The sequence below is a fragment of the Gastrolobium bilobum genome, unplaced genomic scaffold (genome assembly GCF_033153095.1).
Source record: "Gastrolobium bilobum isolate Gb01-03AN ecotype WA unplaced genomic scaffold, APGP_CSIRO_Gbil_v1 utg4294, whole genome shotgun sequence".
Classification (NCBI taxonomy): Eukaryota; Viridiplantae; Streptophyta; class Magnoliopsida; order Fabales; family Fabaceae; genus Gastrolobium; species Gastrolobium bilobum.
Genome location: NW_026897253.1, coordinates 37,635 through 61,106, shown reverse-complemented (window position 1 = coordinate 61,106; position 23,472 = coordinate 37,635). Strand labels below are relative to the sequence as shown.

General features: G+C 34.1%; 3 protein-coding genes across 6 annotated transcripts; all 3 read right to left on the bottom strand.

Annotated features, from left to right (window-relative positions):
* Positions 1-1,804: 1,804 nt before the first annotated feature.
* Positions 1,805-11,005, bottom strand: LOC133305285 (protein AGENET DOMAIN (AGD)-CONTAINING P1). Its single transcript, XM_061505457.1, has 3 exons — positions 10,446-11,005; positions 9,816-10,322; positions 1,805-2,102 (listed from the first exon to the last, which is right to left on the bottom strand). Exons 1-3 carry the CDS (start codon positions 10,968-10,970, stop codon positions 2,088-2,090), a joined length of 1,047 nt encoding a protein of 348 aa, XP_061361441.1. The 5' UTR covers positions 10,971-11,005; the 3' UTR covers positions 1,805-2,087.
* Positions 11,006-12,002: 997 nt separating this feature from the next.
* LOC133305284 (putative pentatricopeptide repeat-containing protein At1g56570) lies at positions 12,003-14,666 on the bottom strand. Its single transcript, XM_061505455.1, has 2 exons — positions 13,842-14,666; positions 12,003-13,678 (listed from the first exon to the last, which is right to left on the bottom strand). The coding sequence occupies exons 1-2, from the start codon at positions 14,442-14,444 to the stop codon at positions 12,467-12,469; spliced, it is 1,815 nt and encodes a 604-aa protein (XP_061361439.1). The 5' UTR covers positions 14,445-14,666; the 3' UTR covers positions 12,003-12,466.
* Positions 14,667-18,538: 3,872 nt separating this feature from the next.
* LOC133305264 (alkaline/neutral invertase A, mitochondrial-like) lies at positions 18,539-22,519 on the bottom strand. 4 transcript variants are annotated; one of them, XM_061505428.1, is made up of 8 exons: positions 22,003-22,519; positions 21,759-21,912; positions 21,446-21,677; positions 20,900-21,059; positions 20,532-20,743; positions 19,698-20,191; positions 19,401-19,449; positions 18,539-19,280 (listed from the first exon to the last, which is right to left on the bottom strand). In XM_061505428.1, exons 1-8 carry the CDS (start codon positions 22,208-22,210, stop codon positions 18,954-18,956), a joined length of 1,836 nt encoding a protein of 611 aa, XP_061361412.1. In that variant the 5' UTR covers positions 22,211-22,519; the 3' UTR covers positions 18,539-18,953. The 4 variants fall into 4 exon arrangements, with proteins under 4 accessions (XP_061361412.1, XP_061361410.1, XP_061361411.1 ...); XM_061505426.1 differs by having other exon boundaries at positions 21,446-21,682; positions 21,731-22,519; XM_061505427.1 differs by having other exon boundaries at positions 21,753-22,519.
* Between the last annotated feature and the right edge of the window lie 953 nt (positions 22,520-23,472).

Below are 23,472 nucleotides of genomic sequence, written 5' to 3'. Positions count from 1 at the left end.
TGATGATGAAACTATTGTGTTGTACATGCTTTTCCTTTCAGTTTTCCATGCTTCTTCTCACGCTTTTACCAGAAATATCTATAGTACTACTATTGTACCATTCGCTCAGTGCATCTATCCAATAAAAAATGAGAAATAATTATCATGCTTGTATAGAAAGGAGAGAAAAATATTTTTTTTTATCCAAGTGTCACCTGTTAAATGGCAGATATACCTACTACAAATGTACAAAAGATGACCTCGCTCTTACCATATATTTCTTTGATTACATGCATTGAAAAAGAAATTATTTTGAGTTTTAGCACGAATTTAATTATAGATGAGTTTAACTATATGAAAACAAGTAGAGCAAGAGTCAACTGAAATGATATTAAGTTCTGTAATAGATTTTTTTTTTGATTTTTTGTATATTAAATTTGTATTGTATTTTGAGTACTTTTATTTATGATATAATATTTTTTATTTTCGTCCTTTCTTATTAAAATTTCTGCGTCCGCCACCGCTCTTATCTTTAATACTTACAATATGACGAGGGAAAGAATCTTGATATTACGGTTTTATTTATTAAAATACATAAAAATTATTTGTTATTAATATTTTCTTTTTCTTACTCTCATTTTGTGTGTCTACGGTATCTCTTGTCATTTCTATTAATTCACAATTTTTCTTCTTATAAAATATAGAGGGTGATCACAATAACATCAACTTATTCCCGAGGTGTTGGAATCAGCTGACGGTAAACTTAAAATAAAATTAAGATTAAATTGAGGGAAAAAAATAATAAAAGATAAAATAAAGCAATAAATATAAAACATGATTAAAAAGACAGTACGAAAATAATGTGTGCCATTGAACATTTTGTGAAAGTAATAATAATAATGGTCAGAAGAGAATTTTAATCATTCGTGATCAAATCAATGGTATTTTAGTATCAAAAAATAAAAAATAAAAAATCAATGGTATTCCATCATTTTTCTCTGTCATTTCTTATCATCTTTAATTTATTCATGAATGATTATAATTCTTTCACATAATATGATAGTGTTAAATAAGACATCGGGGAATCTATTCCCACAATTAATCTTTTATTTTTCAAAATAATTTTGATATAAAAATGAAGGCTTTAATATTTCTAAAGCGAATGTAGATAAGTTATTTACATTCGCTCCCAAAACAACGTCATTTTGAGTTGAAAAATTAAAAAATTATAATGAAAAAGACTATTATAACCCTGAAATAAATTATAATTACAAAAATATCTTGATTTCCGCCTCAAAACAACGTTGTTTTGAGCTCCCTGTAAATAAGTTATCTACATTGACTGTAGAAAAAGCGAACCCAAAAATTAAACAACAATTTTTTATTTTTCGAAACAACACTTCAAAGGCAGATAAAAAAAAAAAAGAACCGTTTCGAAGAAATATAAGGAGTAATCGGTTATATATAGAGATGTTTCCTTCAGAACCAAACATCAAAATAAATACAGTGATAAAAAAATTAAAGAAGTAATCAGCGAATTTGTGACTTAATTGGTACGCAATATTTATTTAGTTGTCGAACTAAGCCAACATAAGAACAAAAGAAAAGTCACATATGAAGGCAACAGATTGGACTATTTTAGACATCACATGCTTTTTCATCTTGTCAAACCGATAGAAATAACAATACTATAAGAAGGAGAAATCATAATCACAAGCAGCATTCGAGAATTATAAATTTTTTTACTGCACTGATATAGCAAACCGGAATGCTTGGCAAGGAAAGGCAGGTCCCCACACTAATGGCACAACTTGCAATTCCGAAGTTTGTAATGAAAAACGTCTGAAGATTTTGTAACTGCATACGTAGCTTGTAGCTGGCACACTAATTCAAATCTAAAAGTCAACCTCTAATAGTAAACTACATAATCGGGAACCTAAAAAGGCCATTAGCATATCGAGCAAGTTGAGTTCAAGTTTTGATTCGTAGGAACTAGGAAGTCTTAAATATACGGAAGTTTTATTCTCATTATTGCAGTTAGTAGGAATCCTGGCCAGTGACTAGACTGAAACTGGGTTTTCTCTTCTATCTCTTGCTATCTTCAGCGATCACAACTTCAATGCCTGAAACAAGTTTAAACCAAACGCATTGCAAGGTTAAGATCTTCAAAACAAAAAATATCTTTGCATGCTCAAGACTAGAATTTGATAAGTTGGTTGATCCAAAGAGGTCAACCCAAGGTGTGGAGGGTATATTCTCGCAGGAATATACAAAGGAAGATTGGATGCTAGTAATGAGGTAGTTAGGGGGTTTAGGAAGTTGTATAAATAGAATTATATTTGCTGGTAATGGTGGCAGATTGAATGTTATTGTGATTGAGAGTTATCTCGTTGTGAAGGGAACATTTCCTTTATAAAGAGTGAAGCTCATTCTTCATTTTCCATAATTAATAATACAGAGTCGTGTACAATGACCTTAACCTGCAAATTAGGGAATTACGAAACAATTAAAGATTTAATTGTAATTTATGAGAATTAATTAGACGAGAGGTCTAATTAGAAAAATTAAAGTTACCTTGTGAAAAAGGTTGAATAGTGACAGTTTATTGGGTGAAAATGTGGATAGACAAAGTTACCCGAAAGATAAAAGTAAAATAGTGAATATTATCACAAAAATATTATAAGCCAATGTGACAAGTTTGAAGGGGAGTTAAGTGAGCAAGATAGATAAATTTATATTCACTTGGATAACATAACTCACTTAAGTTGTGTTTCAAACACACACAACCCTCATTTTTCTCTCTTCTCCCGTCCGATGCCCCCTCTTCTTCAGCCAAAGAAGAGCTTTTCTTCTTCTCCTCATTGTGCTCATTCATCCCTTAAGAAACAAGAGAGAATTACCATCATTGTTCATCCTCCATCACTCTCTTTCCTTCCTTTCATCTTGTGAGTGGATTTTGAGAGAGAAAAACTTATTCTAGAGGACTGCCATTTCGGTTTTGGAGCTGGGAGGAGGTGTATTTTGTGATTAAAAACTTGGGTTGTCTTCAATCAAGTGTGTGAAGCCTCTAAGTAAGGTTGTATAATCTTTCCCCTTTGAATTTTTGAAAATATCATGACTTAGGGTATGAAAAATTAGGGATTTGATGGTATATGAGTTGAAGTATGAAACTATGTGTAGAAAAGAGTTGAGTTTTGGGGTTAAGTGACCATTTATGCAGAAAATTACTATTATTTTGGCCTCCAAGAGGGATTCGAATCCCCACTATTAAAATGGCAAAATTCAGCTTCTGTAAGGGAGGGATACAAATCCTTTTCGAAGGAATTTGAATCCCCACTGTTGTAATAAGGACAGCACATAGGGCTATAACCCTATATAATCTTAGAACCATTGGGTAAGTAGATTAAGAGAAGTTTCATTTAGAAAGTTGTTGTCACGTTGCTGAAAATTCAGTTTGAAGCAGTCAGCTTGCGACAAACATATCTTGAGTGGTACAAGTCCAATCGAGGCATATAATATGTTGTTGAAAAGCTCAAGATATCTAGTTTAAAATAGTAAAATCTAAGAATTAATGGAAAGGGAATTCAATACCATTTTTAAAAATGGTGAGAGCGGTTTAGTGCCAAACTTAACAATAGAGTTTATTTCTTTGGTTTGTTCTTCAGTGAAAGGACTCATGGACCCTATTGTGCTAGTAAAAGATATTCTACATTATCATAGGTTAATTAGTGATAATGATATCGCAAGTAATATAGATTCATAATGAGTATGAATAGTAAGTAGTGATAATGATACTTGTAATTACTAGTTTTATAATTATGGTACGATTTGTGTTATTAATCATACTTGCATCTTGTGATAGGTGGCACCAATGAGAAACTAGTGTGGACCATGTGGTTATTACCCTTGGATACAAAGAGTACATTGGACGACATTGCTTTGACAAGTAAGCTTTCGGTCCTGGGGGTTAATCCCTCGTTTGTTCCATCAGACTCCAAGGAAGGATAGTTCTTTCAAATGGTATGTTGAAAATGAACGGTTAATAATACATGTAATTGTATGTATGTTTGTGTACCACACAAGACGGTGTTTCCTTGTATGAGGCATAAGACAATGTTTCCTTATGCATAGTATGAGACGATGTTTCCTCATTCAGGTAAGTTGCAAGATGGTGTTTCCTTGCGTAGTGCATACATGTTGTATTCTCTGGCCAGTAGAATTCATTATTGTACACATGCATTGATATACATATTCTGATGCATACATGATTTTTATACTATGGTTATACCTGAAGTGAACTTTGGGGTGAAGGAGCCCTCCAAGGACCCCTGGCTTACTAAGATGATTATATTATCTCATCCCGCGTTATGGGGATTACCATTTCAAGTACAGTGACAGATGGTGCTGAGGCATCGCATGGCAAGAGGCCAGGACAGTGAAGTGACATGAAATTATAGATTTTATTTTGATATTTACATGGCATGATTCATGAGTTTTATTATCATTTGAGATATATATGTCATGTTATTCTTTTGGAGAGCATAGAGGATGTCTATGCCTATGTTGCATAAACTTGTATATTATGTTTAGAGAAACGTGTAGATTTATACAAGATATGGATTGTATTTACATGCCTAAGAGATATGCTAATTGTATGGAGTAGATACTTGAGCCTTAAATTGACAACGATTGTTTAATTAGTCATTCGCATGGAGCCTTTGATATAAAATTCATGGATGTATTCTAGATTGAAGAAATGAGATATACTGTCTATCAGGTGATGTTGGGACGGTGCGAATTATCCCTAGATGTCCGAATTACAGACTGAATGCCGTCAAATTTATTTTAAAAAGATATGAGGTGCTTGAAGGTATCAAGTAGTTTTAATTGAACAAGAAATAATTAGCTAATTGCAATATATAAGAAAGAAAAAGTTTATTCACGTTTTTATGTTAAGACTAAAAGTGAATTATAAAGCAAGCTTCCGTGTTTAACTAATTAAACATGTTGCGTTCAATACCATTATTGATGTTAACAAAACGGTTCTAGACAAGGTGTTACATCGTGCTTTCTTCATCACCTTTATTCTCTGCTTGTTAGTTTCCTAGCCCCCCAAATCGTAACAGTGGTCCGACCAGCTGAATTCAAATCGGCTATTCCCTGAAGCACATAGCAAATTGGGAGAAGAAATTTGAGGGCCCGGAAGATTATTGTTTAACTGTTAGGGGGTGTTTGGTAGAAAGATAAATTTTAGATTCACGAAAAACTGATATTGAGAATCTTATTTACTCACGTTTGGTTTAAGGATTATGAAAATTTTCCTGAGAAAATCATATTCCCAGTATTTATTTTTGTGAAGGAAAATCCCATTGAAGAATACCACCGGGTTTGGTTCCCACCCGGTGGAAAATTTTCCCAAATTTTTTATGTCTAAAATACCCTTAGCCTCATAGATCCGCTCGTTCGCTTTTCGGTTCCACCATCCATTGAACAATACTTTTCTCTAGTCAGGTCAGCTCTTATTCTTCTTCGTTTCTCTCTTTCATTCTCATTCTCCACTATCTCTATCTTAACGCTTTCTTCTTCCCATCTTTTCAACCTTATCCTTTCATTCTTTGTCCCTAATTAACTCCCACCATCTAATTCCAGATCTCATTTTCCTTAACTTCATGACCTGATTGTTTTTGCTTTCTACTTTTATTCGTATTTAAAAATTATAAGTTAGATTCATTAGAACCCTAAATATGAGATTGGTAATGTAAGTCATTGGAATTTGGAACAAAGGGCTTTCTCCAAATCTTGCCTTTTTTTCATGTTTATAAGGTTGATTATGTCTGTATCCTAATACATAATGGCAAAACATGGTTGGTTATATATCTGATTTGGTGAATGTTTAGAAAACTTGGTTATTTCTCTTCAGGTTGTGATTTGAATGGAGGGAACCAAAAGCCGCAGTGTCTTCGCTGCTTCACCGGCCAACCAATATTGGCAGCAATATTCTAAGCTCATAGCAATATTAAAGGGTAGTTTTGTGAAATCAGTCCATATTCCCAGTAATAATTGACAATCAATCAAACATAGAATCAGGAAACTTGAACCAATATTCCTGGAAATATTTTGGCTTACCAATCAAACAAATTTCCTGGGTAGTATTCTCGGGAAATTCACTTTCCCAGCATATTCCTGGGAAATGCGATTAATAGGAACAAAAAAATCTCTCCTCTACCAAACGCCACCTTAAGGCTTGGATGCGAAAGATGGAGGGTGACCCCATAGACATCACCTCTTATGAGCGTGAAGCCAATCACAGCAAGGCTTTCAATGCAGGGGATGACATGAGTTCTAGCTCAGTCGATAAGCATTCTTTGTCTCACAAGATTGAGCTCCCAAGTTTCGAAGGCAATGATTCATTGAGGTGGATTAGGGTTGGCAATCTTTGACCCGACACTCTAACACGACATGAAAATTCATATTTGGGTTGACCCATATTTAACTTTGTGTTGTATTTGTGTTGGCAAAATATAACACGCAAAAATTCTTGTCATGTCGCATGTCAACATGTAAACACGAATTTGACCCGTATTTTTTTGGTTAATTACCATTTTGGTCCATAAATTTATAATTATTCTTTTCGTGTCGTGTTAACCTGCATAAAAAGTGGGTCATGTTAGTGTTGAGAACTTATAAATTATTCGTGTCGTGTTCATGTAGAGTGTATTCATGTTTGTGTTAAGATCATGTCATGTCAACCCGAATTGCCACCCCTAGGGTGGATAATGGATAACAAGGCTAAGAAATTCTTTGAGCTTAAGGATATTTCTCTGTAGGAGAGTGCATTACACCCTTATTAGCATGGAAGCGGAAGCGATGCACTGGATTAAGTTCTTGAAAAAGAAAATATCGAATCTTGATTGGGAATTGGGGAGTTTTGAGTCTCTCAAACACTCAAAAAATTATCCTTGTTTCTTTTTCTTTAGTTATTTAAGTTTCTAAATTGTAAGCAACTAAAGTGCAACAATTGGAGGATAGTATACTATATTATAGAGGCAGACTAGTTTTATGTACAACTTCAACATTAATACCAAAGCTCAATCATGAAGTCCATGCTTCTCGAACGGAAGGATGTTGGAGTTCACCGTATCTATCACAAGTTGGCTAAACCACTCCTCTGGATTAGCATGAAAAGTGTGGTAACTGCATTTGCATTTGTGGCAGCCTATCTTATATGCTAGAAAAACAAGTATCTGGTTTTTTTTTCCATGCGGGCTTGTTGCAGCCTCTACCAACCCCGAATGATTTTTAGGAGTTTAGTAAGGATTCATTATTGCTTTGCCAAATTTTAGAGGCCATAATACATATGCTCATTTTATTATGATCAAGCATGCTCACACATCTAAAGGAATTGTTGAGATCTTTGTAAGAGAAATTATATGCTTCCATGGGATTCCAATTTCAATTGCTAATGATCATGACCCTACTTTTGTCAGTAATTTTTGGAAGGAGTTCTTCATATTACTGGGGACAGTTCTAAAATATAGTACAACCTATCATCCGGAGATAGATGGTTACACCGAAGTATTAAACCGGACTTTGGAGATTTATTTATGTTGTTTTTGCTGTCAGCATCCCAAGGAATGAGGAACTATTTATATAATATCAACTTTCACTCATCACCCCAAACCATTCCTTTTGAGGTGGTATATAGTAGATCCCCTCCTTCATTGTCCATGTTTACCCTAGGGGAGACCTTGATAGAGTCAGTAGCACAAGATCTATAGAGCAGAGATGGGGCTTTGTTTTCATTTACACTGAGCCCAAGATTACATGAATCGTACAGCCAATTTACATAGCAAAAGTTCTCTATTTAGGTGGGTAACTAGGTATATTTGAAATGCTTCTTAGTTAGAAGTTCTACATTGGTTAGAAATGGACTAAGTGAAGACCAACAAGTGTCAAAAATTATTTCAACTTAAAAGTTTAAGGTGTTAGGTTTATGGGTCCTTCCATTTATATGTTCATCACTTAGTTGAGTTTTAACCAATGTGGGACTTCACTACTCACACTTAATCCCAACATTTTCCCCATCAAGTGTGAGTCTCAAGCCCATATTCACTCTTTCTCAAGCGGAAGCTTCTTCGAGTATTGATGGGGTTACATCAAGGCTTGGGTACACCCATCAAGACCCTGCACATCATGGGTTTGGAAAACTTAAAAACCTGAACACTAACTACCATCTTCAAATACTCAATTCACATTGACCTTTCAAATGAACCATTTCAACTCAAAAATTTAAGTTGTTAGGTGAAGGCCGTATTAATAATTTTATATTATACTTTTCTAACAGTATTGACACAAATGGTTTGTCCAAAGGAGGTCAACCCAAAGTGTGGAGGGTATATATTCTTTTTTAATAAAGATAATTGATTTCATCTCCACAACAAGGAGTGATAATATATATTTGGTAGCAGTTCAATAATTCTGTTAAGATATAGAGGGCTGGGAAAGTAAAAAGCAAAGACCAAAGGAGATGAAGAAAGAAAGACTGTGTATTATCAATTATGGAAAATGAAGAGTAAAAGAGTTGTGTTCTTTACAAAGGGCACATTGGATGTTATTGTGATTGAGAGTTATCTCATTGTGAAGGGAACATTTCCTTTGTAAAGAGCACAACTCTTGTATTCTTCATTTTCCATAATTGATAATACACACTCTTCATTTTCCACTTCTTCTACAATGAATGTCACTAAAGTAGGCAAGGGTATATTTACTTTAGAGGTAAACTCTATTTTAAAGTTAAGTTAACGTTACACTTCAAAATAAACACCCTTACTTATTTACTCTAGAGGTGTAAACTTATCTCAGAAGAGCATTAACCATTATGTAAACATCAAATATTGATCAGCAATGTTAATAATTTAACAGAAAAACATAAGCAAATACGAGAAAACTTGCAATTGGGTGTAATACTGTAATTTGATTGATGTTATAGATGAGCAAACACTACTTTTGGTACCACATCCACAAATGTGCGGATCCAAACTTCTATTTTGACAGGCTTGTTACTTTCAAATATTATGCATGGCTGGTTAGATAGACATTTTCAAATCTACGGAAGTTTCTGCTTCACTCAACTCGTTTCTTATATTTTATGCGGACTCCCTCAACATTATCTCAGCCTCCAACATCATTCTCAGAGGAGAATGCACAACTAAAGCCAACATTCATAAATGCAGATCAAACTTTCTCCTAAGAAGTCATCAATTTAAAAATATCTACCAGGTGTCTCTGCCTCTAAATATGATTCACTAAGAGGCCACAAATTTCAAAATACCAACCCTCTGCTCCGTCTTCCAGCAGGGTTGAAATCCAACATACTCCTAAAGATTGACAACAGGGTTGATGTGGAGTGGGCAGAATTGCAGAGAAGGGAGAGAGAGGACAGATTGACTGGAAGGAAGTGATTTCTTTTTGTTTATTCCATAAAACCATTGTGGCCTTTATAACAAGGATTTGAAATACTAAAAAGGTAAAGTCGATAAATGCTTAATGTTAATTGACACTAATCAAAACTAATTCATACCAATCTATTGATGGCAATAATTTATTAATAGAAGCTAAAAAAATGTTAATTGATAGAAATTGGAGCTAATTGATATCAATTCAAGTTTTTATTAATGGAAGCTATTAAATGCTAATTGATAGCACATAAAGATGGAAGTTGGCAATCCCAACAAGGCAACAATTGATTTTGACTATAAGCTGTTATGTGAATCAAGACTAATTTTGAAAAGAAAATTTCAATGCACAAGCGTATTTGAACACTAAAAACGTCATACCTTAGAAGCCATGATCCATTTTCCATCAATCCAATCCTGGTGTAGCCTTAACTGAGAGCCCTGAAACTCTAGTTCTTCATTGGTGTTCCTGAAGAAAACTATATATCTTGAGTCATCAAGAACTTTAGAAACCACACCAACCCACCAACCATCATTGTACCACGCATCAACTTCATCAAGAAGTTTAAATTGACCACTAACACTAGTTTCCGGCGGATGAGGCCTTATGTGATGGATATCAGCCTCCTCTCTCAAAAGCTGTGAATCATCATCAGCCAGTAGGCTCTGGTACTCAATAAAGAACTTCTCCTTTCCCATTGCCTCAACTACAGTGGCAGAAAACCAAGCTCCTTGGAAACCATCTTCGTCACTACTAACCTCCACTACTGTCCCTACCTTAAACTCTTCCTCCTCCGTCACAGTTTCAACCAAAAACTCTTCCTCCTCCGTCACAGTTTCAACCAAATTCAAATTTTGCGTCAACTCCTCTTTCTGCACTCCATTATCCTAGAATCAAAACAACATCATCAGGTCATTTCAAGAACAATAAACTAACATCCTAACATATGTAATTTAGCCCTAATGCAACAAATAAAAACAAAATTTTGATCATATTGTATTGAAGCGTGCCTGTTGTTGTTGTTCTTGTTGTTGTTCAATTGGCGGAACCCAATTTTCATTGATCCACTCGCGGTGGATCCTAAGACTCTCCTTGGGAAACACGATTTGCTCCCTCGAGACCCTGAAATACACAGCAAAATTACCATCCCCGAAATCTTTCGTTATGTGGCCCTCCCACCAGCCGTCGTTGTGGAATGCGTCCACCTCATCGCCGAACTTGAATTCCGGGTGGCTCTCCGCCGGTGGTAATGGTCGGAGCTGGTGAAGACTTATGACTTCTTTCAACCGCTTGGAACTTTGTTCGTCGGCCATCAGGTTGTCGTACTCCACCATGAACTTGTCGGAGGCGATGCGGCGGACGACGGTGCCGGAAAACCAAGAACCGCGGAAGCCCTCATCGTCGGAGCTGACCTCCACCACAGAGCCACGTTTGAAAGGGGCTGAGACAGAGGAGGAGGAGGAGGATTTCGAGGCTTTGGGTTTGGGCGCCATCTCTTTCACTTGCTGGTTTAGGGTTTTACTATGTGATCGCATATATCTATGAGAAACGGAATCGTAGAGTAGCGAGTGTCTTTATAATTCTATTTGGCGGGAATGTGAACGGAGTTGTCTCTATTTCATTACGCACAAGTAACATAGAGAATTATTGTTTGGGTTTATTGTTTTAAATTTTCAAATAATAAAAAAATTGATATCGGATAAATTAATATAATAATCAAGAAACTGATTTAAAATTTCATATGACTTTGTTATATAATTTTTTTTATGATTTTTATTCATATAATAATCAAGAAACTAATCCTAACCTACAAATACTTCAGAATGGAAATTATTATGATTATACTTCAATCGACTGGTTTTTAGAATAAGTATTTTTCAATTACTAAGTTTATTTCTAATTAAATTAACCAACACAATCCTTCTGCGTAAATGTTTCTTTCGCAAGTGCGGTATTTGTAAGGTGGAAAAATGTTTTAAGATTCAAGCCAACTTAAGGGATAAATGTTTCCATTGTGTCTCATAAATAATTTCATGTCATGAGCTGTTATCTAGTGGCAGAATAAGGTGGGGAACCAAGTTATTCGGAGGAAATGTGGTTGGACGTGTTGATAGGGGAGTGGATCCTCTCATGTGAAAAAGTGGTTATGTGGTCATGTTATTTGATCACAACCACTCATTGATGATGAGATAATAAAGAGAAAGGTATATAATTTTTAATTGAGTGATTGTGATCAAATAACATGATCACTTTTTCACATGAGTGAATCCATTCGCTGTTGACAGGCTAGTCCCTGGTATATATACTGTTGTCTAATTTAGTGAAGTTGGTAGAGATCGTAAAGTGTCAAAAATGCTTGCTACTGGCTGAATTTGCATCTTTACCTTAATGCTACGCAAGTGAACAGAAATTATAGCTTGAGTTCTTCCACTCCATGTCACTAGAGAAATTGCAACCACAACCAGAACCAAAAACAATCCATCCCTATTCAGTAACCACCGCCTCTTTCTTCTTTCTTTGAATGAGATCAAATATCATTTGATTCTAAATATGCAAAATTTGGCAAACAAAACTATAGTTGTCGCATAGGTTTCAGAATGAATAAATAATGTCAATATACAAAAGTCATTTTGCCACTCTTGGTCTTCCCCTTGTGTTTATGGCATTGTGGAGCTCAGGAACTTGGCTAATTGGCAGTGGAATAAGGAATGCAACTTCCGTTTTGTTCGCTGTCGGGAAGATCCCTCATCCTCCTGTTTTAGTATTCTTCTCCTCTCCAAATAAATTATTCTTTTAATCAAATTTAAAAAGAACAGAACTTTCTCAAAAAAATGACCTTCCTGCTCTCCTTCCAACTCCTTTTCTGTTTTCTAACCTAAACTGAGCAAATCTATTTGCAAGAAAAATGTCAAATTCCCTCGTGCCCGATTTCTTTGCTGTATTCTATAACCAAGTTGATTGTGCTTGCAAGAACTAAACCAAAGAATCTGCCAGAAGCATTCAGCAATAAGATGGTCTTTTCAGCTTCTATTCAAGTCACGTCTTTTAGGTCATGTACAAAGCAGTCTAAATCAGGTACATGTCCTATATCTTTCATATGCATAATCAACAATTTCAGAACTTCACACACCTGCTCATTTGAAGAAACAAATCTATCTCCAACAACGAAACTGTAAACCTGGTTTTTCAATTCAATCCAGCTCCTCCCCACCTCTTTCTTATTTTTGATACCTCTCATCAGCTTCCTCAAACTGGCAAAATCAGCCCAGTTACCTTCAGCAGCATAAATATTTGATAACAGCACATAAGTTCCCGCCTTATTTGGCTTCATATCCAAAACTCTCAAAGCTGCTAATTTGACCATACTTGGTTGTTTATGTGCTTTACAAGCTCCAAGAAGGGCTACCCAAATAGACTCATCCGGCTTAAATGGCATATTCTCTATTAGTTGATAAGCTTCCTTTACTCTTCCAGCACGACCAAGCAAATCCACCACACATCCATATATGTCTCGATCTGGTGCAACATTATAATAGCTGGTCATTAATCTAAAATATCTCAGGCCTTCATCCACTAGTCCGGCATGGCTACAAGCACTCAGAACTGCCATAAACACTATTTTATCTGGTTTAATACCTAACCTGACCATCTCATTGAACAATTCAACAGCCTCTTTTCCATGTCCATGAGACCCATATCCAATCATCATGGACGTCCAGGAGACCAAATTTGTGCTCGACATTTCGCAAAATATTTTATGTGAATCAGCTACATTTCCACACTTGGCATACATATCAATAAGTGCATTGGATAATGCCATGTTGTTATCGAGGCCTCTACGAACAATTCCACCATGAAGCTGCTTCCCACAATACAGAACTGCTAAGTTAGCACATGCAGCTACAACACTAGTAAATGTGAAGCAATTTGGACCAAAACCTTCTGACACCATTCGTGAAAATATGCAGAGAGACTCCTCAGAATCCAATGTTTCAAATCCAGCTATCAAGGTATTCCATGTGATTGTATCTTTCTGAGTCATTTCACGGAATAATTGCTTTGCCTCAGATGCACAACGACACCTGCAATACATGTCCAGTATGGAATTCATGACGGGAAGATTGGACTCAAATCCATGATTAATCACTGCAGCATGTACCTGCTTGCCCAAATTGTCAGAGCCGATTGAGGTACAAGCTCTAACTGCAATTGAGAAGCTGAAAGGACTCACCTCTCCTTCCTCCTGTTTGTCACCAAGAAATTACGGAAACATTGTTATACTGATTTCATCTCAGATCAATTATTTTATTTTCTTCTAGTTGCTATTAGATCATTAATTAGTCAAATAATTAAGTAAACTAGAAATGGATTTACAAAAAGAAAAGAGGAATAAAACAGAAGCTTACCAGAAACATTTGGCGGAAAACTCTAAGACCACCATAGGCATCACCTCTATGAGTATACCCAGTGATCAAAGTAGTCCATGAGACAGCATTCTTGGTAATGATATCGTCAAAAACCATTCTTGCGTGGTCCATGCTATCACAGCAAGTGGCATACATATCCATGAGTGCATTATCAACGTATATGGATGATCCATGAGTACCAACCTTGATGGCACACCCATGAACCAATGTGCCACATGAAAGAGCTTTCAAACCCTTACAGGCCTTCAAAACAGCAGATATGGTAAAAGCGTTGGGCTGCACCCCACCTCTCAGCATTTGACAAAACGCATTCCATGCACGGTTGTGCTGATTGCACGAGATGCAGCCAGTGATCATGGCAGTCCAAGCCACGACGTCTCTGTGGGACATTTCGTCGAACAGAGTGTGTGCCTCTTCGATAGAGCCCTTATCGAAGTACGACTTGATGAGATCAGTGGCTAAACCAGTCAAATCCTTGGGGCAAAACGGTGTGTTCAATTGGGTGCAGCGAAGAGAGTTTTGGACCACGAATGAGATGGGTCGGAAATCAGTTGGGGACAGTAACTTCCTAGCACCCGCCATCACACTTGTTTCAACTGCCTATCCAACCAAGCCTCATATTTATTAAGGTTTGATGATACATGTTTCATTGCAAAAATGGAACTGTCTTGCAATTTCACAATCTGGTTGGTGTTTAGTTCGGTTTAAAATCTCGGTTATGAAAAGGCGATAACTTAGCTGAAGCGTGAGAGTTGAACAAATATTTTATATTTATTTTCAGTCTTGTACATGATTTTTTAAATTTAATATTTTATATTTATTTTTATCTTTGTATGGTTATGATCTGTGAAACACGGACACGTTTTTTTTGGGAAATAATGCGTGTCCGACACGTGTCGGACACGGACACGTTCGGACTGTCGGACAAGGACATGTTCGGACACGCGTCCGATACGCGGTCAACTTTTTAGGACACGTTGATTAGTGGGACACGCGAATTTGACCGAGTCCGACATGCGGTCAACGTATATAGACACGTTTTGAGACATGTTTTGTCATTTTTTTTAAAAAAATAAAATAAAATTACAATTAAAAAAATACAAAATATTTAATAAAAATAAAAAGTCAGAAATCCTATCCTCTTGTCCTCTCTCGCGCGGGAAACTTTCTCTTTTTCGTTGGTCCGTCGTCGTCTCCGGTAATAATATAGGCAGTGGAAGCGGAGATCAATATAGCTCCTCCTCCGGCTCAGCCCGCCAAGAAGCTCCTCATCAAGCTCGACAGAGATACCCCGTTCATTCTATGGTGCCTCTTTTCTTACTCTCTTCAGCTTCTGCAGATTTGAATTGTGTTAATGGTTTTGGGATATTTTAAAAGGAAGCGAAACCCAAGAGAGGGAGGGTGCCTACTGCCTAGCCAGCATGGGCTGATGGCTCCCATGTGATTTTACTGCTCACCATCGACTCATTGGTCCTTGTGCTTTCAACTTTGAATTCCTAACTTTGACTTCTATACTTCTAGTATTATTCTTTCCTTCCTCTTGGTCGGTTAATTAATAAATACATTCTTAATTAATAAAAGGTCCCAGCATAAACAAAATTTTTGAATATTTAATTAGCATATGAGTTGCTATATGTATTAAATATAAATTATATTATATATATTAAAAATATTATTTAATATCAAAACGTGTTCCAACGTGTCGAAATTTAACATTTTTTAGAATTAACGTGTCGTGTCGTGTCGTGTCCCGTGTCCGTGTCCGTGCATCATAGGTTATGATTTCTCATATTTGATGCTTTCACTTTAAATATGAGGAATCATAATCATACAAAGATAAAAATAAATATAATCGTTGGATCAACATAATTGATCTAACGGTGAAATTGATTGGTAGTAACACAACTTGGTTGTTACAATATCCTTCTCCATTTTTTATTGGTATGAATTTTGTGAAACTTTTTAGTGAGAAATATATACTTTGAGATTTATTGAAATTTTTCTAGTGTAGTGTTTTTTTTTTTCCTTAGGTCGACTCGCTCGAAATCGAATTCCGCCATGGAATCTTCGTCAAAGCTTAAAAGTAGCAGATTTTTTAGCATCACAAAACAACAACTCAACAAGATTTTTAATCTAATCCATTTCAAAAACAGTAGATTTTTGAGCAATTTTTAAGAGTTTTTGAAAGTTTAAAAATAATTTTTCAAACTATTGATGCTATTTTTCTTGGCACAAAAATATTTAATTTTTGTATTAAAAATAACACAAGACAGTGGAAAAATAACAAAGGAACAAAAACTCCCAAACCATTTTTCGTTTTAAATCAATGCAACAATATCGATTTAAAGAAGGGTTCGTTTTTTCTGCAGTCACTGCAGATAAGCTATCTGCAGTAAGCCCACTACGACGTTGTTTTGGAGCGAAAATCATGGTATTTTTGTAATTTTAATTTATTTTAGGGTTATTATAGTCTTTATAATTATAATTTTTTAATCTTTCAATCCCAAAACAACGTCATTTTGGGAGTAAATATAGATAACTTTTCTGCGGTAACTGTAGAAATATTTTTTTGTTTGAAGAAATATTGAAACTTTTATAATATGAACCTTATGTTTAATAATATTACATTCATAAACGAAATTCCTCCGCTATAGGAAACGATTTCAAAGAATCTTTTTATCAATAGATCACTAAAAACTTCGTTTTCAAAAGCTCCAAAGCAATTTAAGGTTTTAATGTATCGATTGAAAATAATTTGAGAAATTTTCTAAACTTTCATGTAATAAAACTTATAAATTCATATTCGAAATTTTCTTGGAATACGCAATGAAAACATGCATATGATAATGGTTATTTTTCTCTCATCACGTAAAACAAAAATCTCAAGGTTTACAAGATCAATTGCAAAAAAATTACAAACGAAATTCTATCATGAATTTTACTGATTGAGAAAATTATATTAGGTCTTACTTTTTTTTATCAATATCATTGCATTTCTTTGTTATTTTTTTATTGACTCTTGTAATTTTGAATGTTTGTTAAAAATTCATATGATTTTTTTAAAATCTTATAAATCCATATTATCCTTTCAAATCTTATAAATTCTATTAAAATCCTTTAAAATTCAATCTTACGAAATTTTGATCGTAAAAAATGTCTTTTAAGTCCTTCCAATTCTAAATAATCTTTTAAAATTTATTAGATTTTTTATCTCAAAAAAGTATTTAAAGTCCCTCTAATTCTAAATTATCTTTTAAAATCTATTATATTTTTTATCTCAAAAAAGGTCTTTTAAAATCCTAATCTAATACATTCTCTTAAAAAACCCTGGTAGTAAACAAAAGAAACTGTGAAAAAAATTATAGTGGGATATGTTATATTTTTTTTTATTTTTTTTTACAAACTCTTATAATTTAGGAGTATGATATTGTAACAACTAATTAGAGTTACTACCAATCAATTTCACTGTTAGATCGATTATGTTGATCCAACGATTATATTTATTTTCATGTTTGTATAGTTATAATTTCTCATACTTAATACTTTATATTTATTTTAACCTTTGTATGGTTATGATTTCCATATTTAATGCTTTCACAATAAATATGGGGAATTATAACCATACAAAGATGAAAATAAATATACAAAAAAATATTTCTGCAATTACTGCAGATAAGTTATCTGTATTTACTCGGAAAACGAAGTTGTTTTGAGATTGAAATATTAAAAAATTATAATTAAAAAGACTATAATAACCATGATATAAATTAAAATTATAAAAATACCATGATTTCTGCCTCAAAACGACGTCGTATTAGGTTTACTACAGATAACTTATCTGCAGTGACTGCAAAAAAAAATAAACTCATAAATATAACCGTTAGATCAACATAATCGATCTAATGATAAAATTGATTGGTAGTAACATTGATAGTAACTCTAATTAGTTATTACAATATCTTACCCCTATAAATTATATTATATATTATGCGTACTACATTTTTTTTAATATATATCTAAAAGACTAAGGACATGTTCGAAATCTGTATTGAATTTTTTATTTTTAGAATAAAAAAATATATTTTGTAAAAAAAATTTAAAAATTATAACATTTAAAAAAAAAAATTAGAGATCATTTTTTTGTATTTTGACTTTTAACTTTTAAATTAAAAAAATAAAAAAACTTATTTTCATTAACTATTTTACAAAATAATATTAAGAAGAAAAAAACAGGACAGAATTAAACACACCCTAAAACTTCATTAAGTATCTGGTTACTGTTCTGTGCAAACATACTTAGACTTCCTACAAGTCAACCTTCACCATATGATTAATAATGTCCTCCTTTAATTTTAATTCCTTTCAAATGAAAGGATACAATTTAAAAGATAAAGTGCAATATTGTAATCGCTGATTAAAAATTATCAGAATCAAGTTTAACAAAATATATCTTTATCACAATTTCAGCCAATCATTTTTTTAATTTATGATTATAGTTTTACAATTTACTCTTTAAAACATTCAGAAAGTAACTTGGAAGACACAAAAAAGTACTACATAAAAATAGTTCAGTTACGCTCACCTAGAAACTCATTATTATAAATTGCCGCAAAGGAGCAATCGTAAAATGAGAAAAATATATATATGAACATTTGTTAATGTACATATTTGTAAATTAAAATCCTAAGTATCAACTAACCAATAGGTAAGGAGACTATAATTTGTAACAAGTCAGAAGTTTAAAAAGCCTGCGTCATCCTTGTAACTAAAAAACAAAGTGAGAATTGCCCTCTCAATTGCATACTATTGTAACATAAGTAGGGTTATATTGACAAACATTTTTTTCACAAACTTACAAACTAAATTATACGTGACCGGTAATACTCTCTACTCAAGAGTATATTACCGGTCAAACATAATATAATTTGTAAGAGTTTGTAAACAAAAATTTGTAAATATAACATTTCACTTGTAAAATGTTGTTAATTATCCAACTTAATTTTTACTTTATCCTACCAATTGCGTATTAATTAAACCCTGAACTAATTCATGTACAGTAGGCATTGTGCTTCCAAATAAAGCAGAGTCTCATCACACAAGAATCTGAGACTTGGCAGCACCACGAGAGCACTTTTTCCTTCCCCTCTTGCTAAGTCCACAGACACATATATCAAGAAGCTCATAATCCTCCTCACAGAACAACATGGATGCCATTTCAGGATTCTTCAAAAGCATCTTGGATGTAAGGAAACCAGCTACTGTCCATGTTTGATACAGCCGAGCTTGTTTTCCAATAAATTTTCCAGTACGTGTATCATAGTATTCAGGCCAAGAATCTAGTGGTAACCTTTTCTCAGCCAAAGCAACTGCTTTCAGAGCTAGTTCAATTCTCCCCATTTTGATGCATGCCAGCGTGAACTGAAGATCATGTATAAGGAAATTAAATATATCACAAATTAAACCAACACTTCATAGTGGATAACCAACATATCTAAGCTTTCCTTAAAACACAAATATTGCCATCAGGAAAAAATTTACCTGCCAGAGAAGGGTTGGCCAAGATCCACCATTGTGATATGACCAAGGCCTGCAAAAGTTAAGCATGTTGTTTCAGTTAAGATTCATAACGTAGAAGCAATTCTGACTTCAAAGACAATTATAGAATATAAATTCATCAAATGTACTCCGCAAATTTAAAAAAACATCAACATCAACAACACTTTTATCCCAAATTAGTTGGGGTCGGTGGTAGATGAACTCGTAAATTTTAAAAAAGAAAAAAAGAAATCAAAAATCAAAATGCTCCAAGATATGCAAACCACAGAAGGAACTTACGTATTCTTTGGGTCGCTGCCAGTAATTATGCGCCACTCTTCATTATCCAAGGCAGGATAACATATCTTGAGAGGCATATGGCCCACAAGATCATCCCATTTTGCTTCTATCAGATTTAAAATAGCCTTATTCTGTCTTGGGGTACCCAAAGATGAAACAATAGACCAAAGATTTCCAAGAGTGAAAAACCTGAAATCCATGTGAGCTGGTTGCAGATTCCCAATCAGATATCCACCTTCTTCTGGAATCCAATCCATTACCCACGAAGGAATTTGTTCTGGATATATGTTGAATTTGTTAATGGCATCCATGGAGTACTCTTCTGTTTTATACCTGTATATTTCATTCAACTTTTTCATATCGACCCAATAATATTCTCTAATGTGGAATGACAGTGCACTGAGTCTGTTGTTGATGGCTCTAATCAGATTATTGGTTCCATCAGTTACAGCAAGCATCTCACGCGAGCAGCGAAGAGCTGAGTAAAATAATGCCTGTAAAGTAAAACTTACCACAAATAAGGAAAACCAAATGGAGAGATAACAAGTGAAACAATAGAGGTATAATTCAGAAACCACATCACCTGAATTCGAAGTTTCATTATGTTTAGCAAAGATATATATAAGTCACTTGTAGCATATACAGGAAAAAGAACATATATCAAATAAAAACAGGTGCATTATGTCTACAGACAAGGGCAATTGCAACTGAGTAAAATAGAGAGCATCATGCAATTTACATAGAACAGATCACAAAAACAACATAATTTCCAAATCCCTATAGCACCTAATACAAAACACACAAGAATGAAAAACATAGTTTAGTTAAGCTTACTTGGATCTCAAGGGGGTGACCATGAATGCCCATCCGCCTGTCTATCATGCAAGACCCATCAGTGACTAGCAGAGAAGGAAACATATCGAAACCATCAGTTAAACACAAATTAAGGATCATTTTTAAGCCTGTTTGAACATCCACCCTTTCTTGCAAACTGTAGTCACCAGTGAGCTTCCCATAAGCCCGCAACAGGATGATCCACCATAATCCTATCAAAGAAACAAAATTGTAACAATAGAGAAAAGTCATTTCGTAATGTTACTCAACTAATATTTTTGAAAATGCATATGGTTCACAATGCACAAGCAATTTTCAATAACATTATTTTTCTATAGACATATTATACGAAACTGCGAAGTACTAACCTGAATCTACAGGTGCAACACGACCAATGGCTGATTCCCCAAAATCAGGATCTAGAACTTCTTCATGATTATCTTCATCAAGAACTACAGTTCTAACTTTGAAACTAGCAGGCATTAAGCCCTGCCCGGGACTGTAGCAGTCCACTGTTTTCTCCCAGCTCTTTTACAAGTAAATAGGGAAAAGAAAAAAGTAGAATGTTAGCAATCAATATATAACAAAATTTTAAAACACTTGTGATTTTTGTAATAATAAAAACACTTTCTTTTGGGATAAATCAAAGTACAGACAGAATTGTGAATTAGCATGTAATCACCACAATAAATATACTTTCTTTAGCATCTAATCCTCGGATATACCATTAATCATCAGCATCTATTGCAATGATTACGTACCTAACTCTTCGTATAAAATAGCCGGGTTGAATATATGAAAGGGAAGAACATCAATAGAGAATGGATTCAATTGATAGCCATCCAGCCATTTATAGCTTAGACTTACAAAGCACATGATTGAATCTTTATGTGACTCTGAAAAGGATAAATTACCTGCAATTGCAAGGTGTGAAGAAGAAAGTTCTTAACAATCTCGTTTTCTCCTCTAAGCAAGAAGGCAAGAGCTGAAGGGACAAAATCCCGAATAAAGACTTGATCATAATTCAAGGGTGACTTATCACCTGGATCATTTGCAGCCACTGTCCCCACGGGGCTACCACAATAAGTCACAACAGCTCCTTGTAGCAACTTCCATGCTTGTTTTTCAACATCTGTATCTTCGCCTCTGGTCTTGACCAGTGTCACATTCACACCACCATCTTTATTCTCTGTGCTAACATCTTCAGCTCCAACTCCTAACCCGAACTCTTCTTCTCCTACAACTTTCTCATCATCCTTATGAATACTTTCCACCACCAATGGCTTAACATTCATGCCACCCTGTATGTAAAAACTCTCAAAATTGTTGTCATTGACACGGGTCTCAACAGAGGTTGAGAAATTTCGAACCTTGAAGGCAACTCCGGCTATGGTGGAGCTAAAAGACCTTGATAATACCCTGTAAAGGCCAGAATTCGAAGAGGGTAAGTCAAAAACTTTCTGGGCACCACCTGTTATGCTCTGAAACCCCAATATTCGAAAAGGGTAGTGATTGCTATGGTCAATATTGAAACGATGTTTCAGCCAATTGTTAGCCAGAGCAAGAGTATGGTGACATTTTGAAGTTGGGAACCCAAAAAACGACGAATTCCTGGAACCAATGAGAATCCTACGAGAGAATTTCATTGTGAAATTGCGAGTAAGGGCAATTACGTTCATGACCAAAGAAAAGATTATTGCAATCTGGGAATGACAACAGAAACGAAGTCAACTCAAAAGGGTTAATATATCATAAACAGCGTGTTGGGATTTCATATGAATGAGTTAGCATAGGCCTATGATGTTGTAAGAATATGAAAATCTAAGATTTTCATGGATAAAATCTAGATATCAGTTCTTTATCTCAATTTGTGGGGGAAAAGAGAAAGAAGCGTATTGAATAATCATGTCAAGAGGATTGGAGAAGCCATGGTCCTTTATATTGAGGCGGTGGTGCTGCCGGCGATGAAGGGAAAATGCTGTCTTGAATTTCGGTGAATCTATCTTTTTAGGTAAAGAATTTAGGGCGTTTGTCACAGCAAAAATCTTTTTTATCCGAAAAATATCAATTTTTAAAAATATGATTTTTATGTTTAATTTATGATAATATTTAAAAATTAAAAATTTAAAAAAAAAATAGATTTGTGAAAATCCTGAAAAATATCGCGTAGCGAACGTTCCCTAAGTATAGTATATTTTCTTCTCGTTCATAAATTTTTTTTTTACAAACTTATAAATCGATAATATTTTATTCAAAAATATATTATCAGTTAGGCATAATAAAATTTATAAATATAACAATTTCGTTCTTTTTAATGTCAAATGTCTTGTTATAATTTTTAGGGTTTGATTTGATGTTTTTTGTGCATAAGAAAAAAATAAAATTATCTTACACATAAAATACGTAAGGCATGTGAAAAAAAAAATGACCACCGCCTATTTTTATATATATATATAAAAAATAATTTTATCTCATACTTTTAATAAATCACAAAATCTGCCGTGTAGAAATTCGGTATCAATTTTACAACACACTTATCATTACGTGTGCAGTGGTTCATTAATTTTTCATGGAAATCAGTCTATTTTATATTTATTTCATGGTAAAACATTATCGAATCATTTGATCGCTTCCTAATTTTAGTCAAACTTGAAATTTGAAAATGTTAAACTTTTCGTCAATTTTAATGATATCTATTATTTATTTTAACTTTTGTTTCTATGGTTTAACATAAGCTATCAGTGCCATGTGAGATTACCTTGTTAATGTTAGCCAAATTACCGTAGGTTTGGTAAAATAAAATTAAAAATAGGTTGAAAAACATTAAATTGTCACTAAAGTTGATTTAGAAGTTAATATTTCTAACATCAATTAAAGTTGGGGATAATTAGGTGATTAAAAAAATAACAAGGATAGTTGAAAAGGAGCAAAACTAATAAGT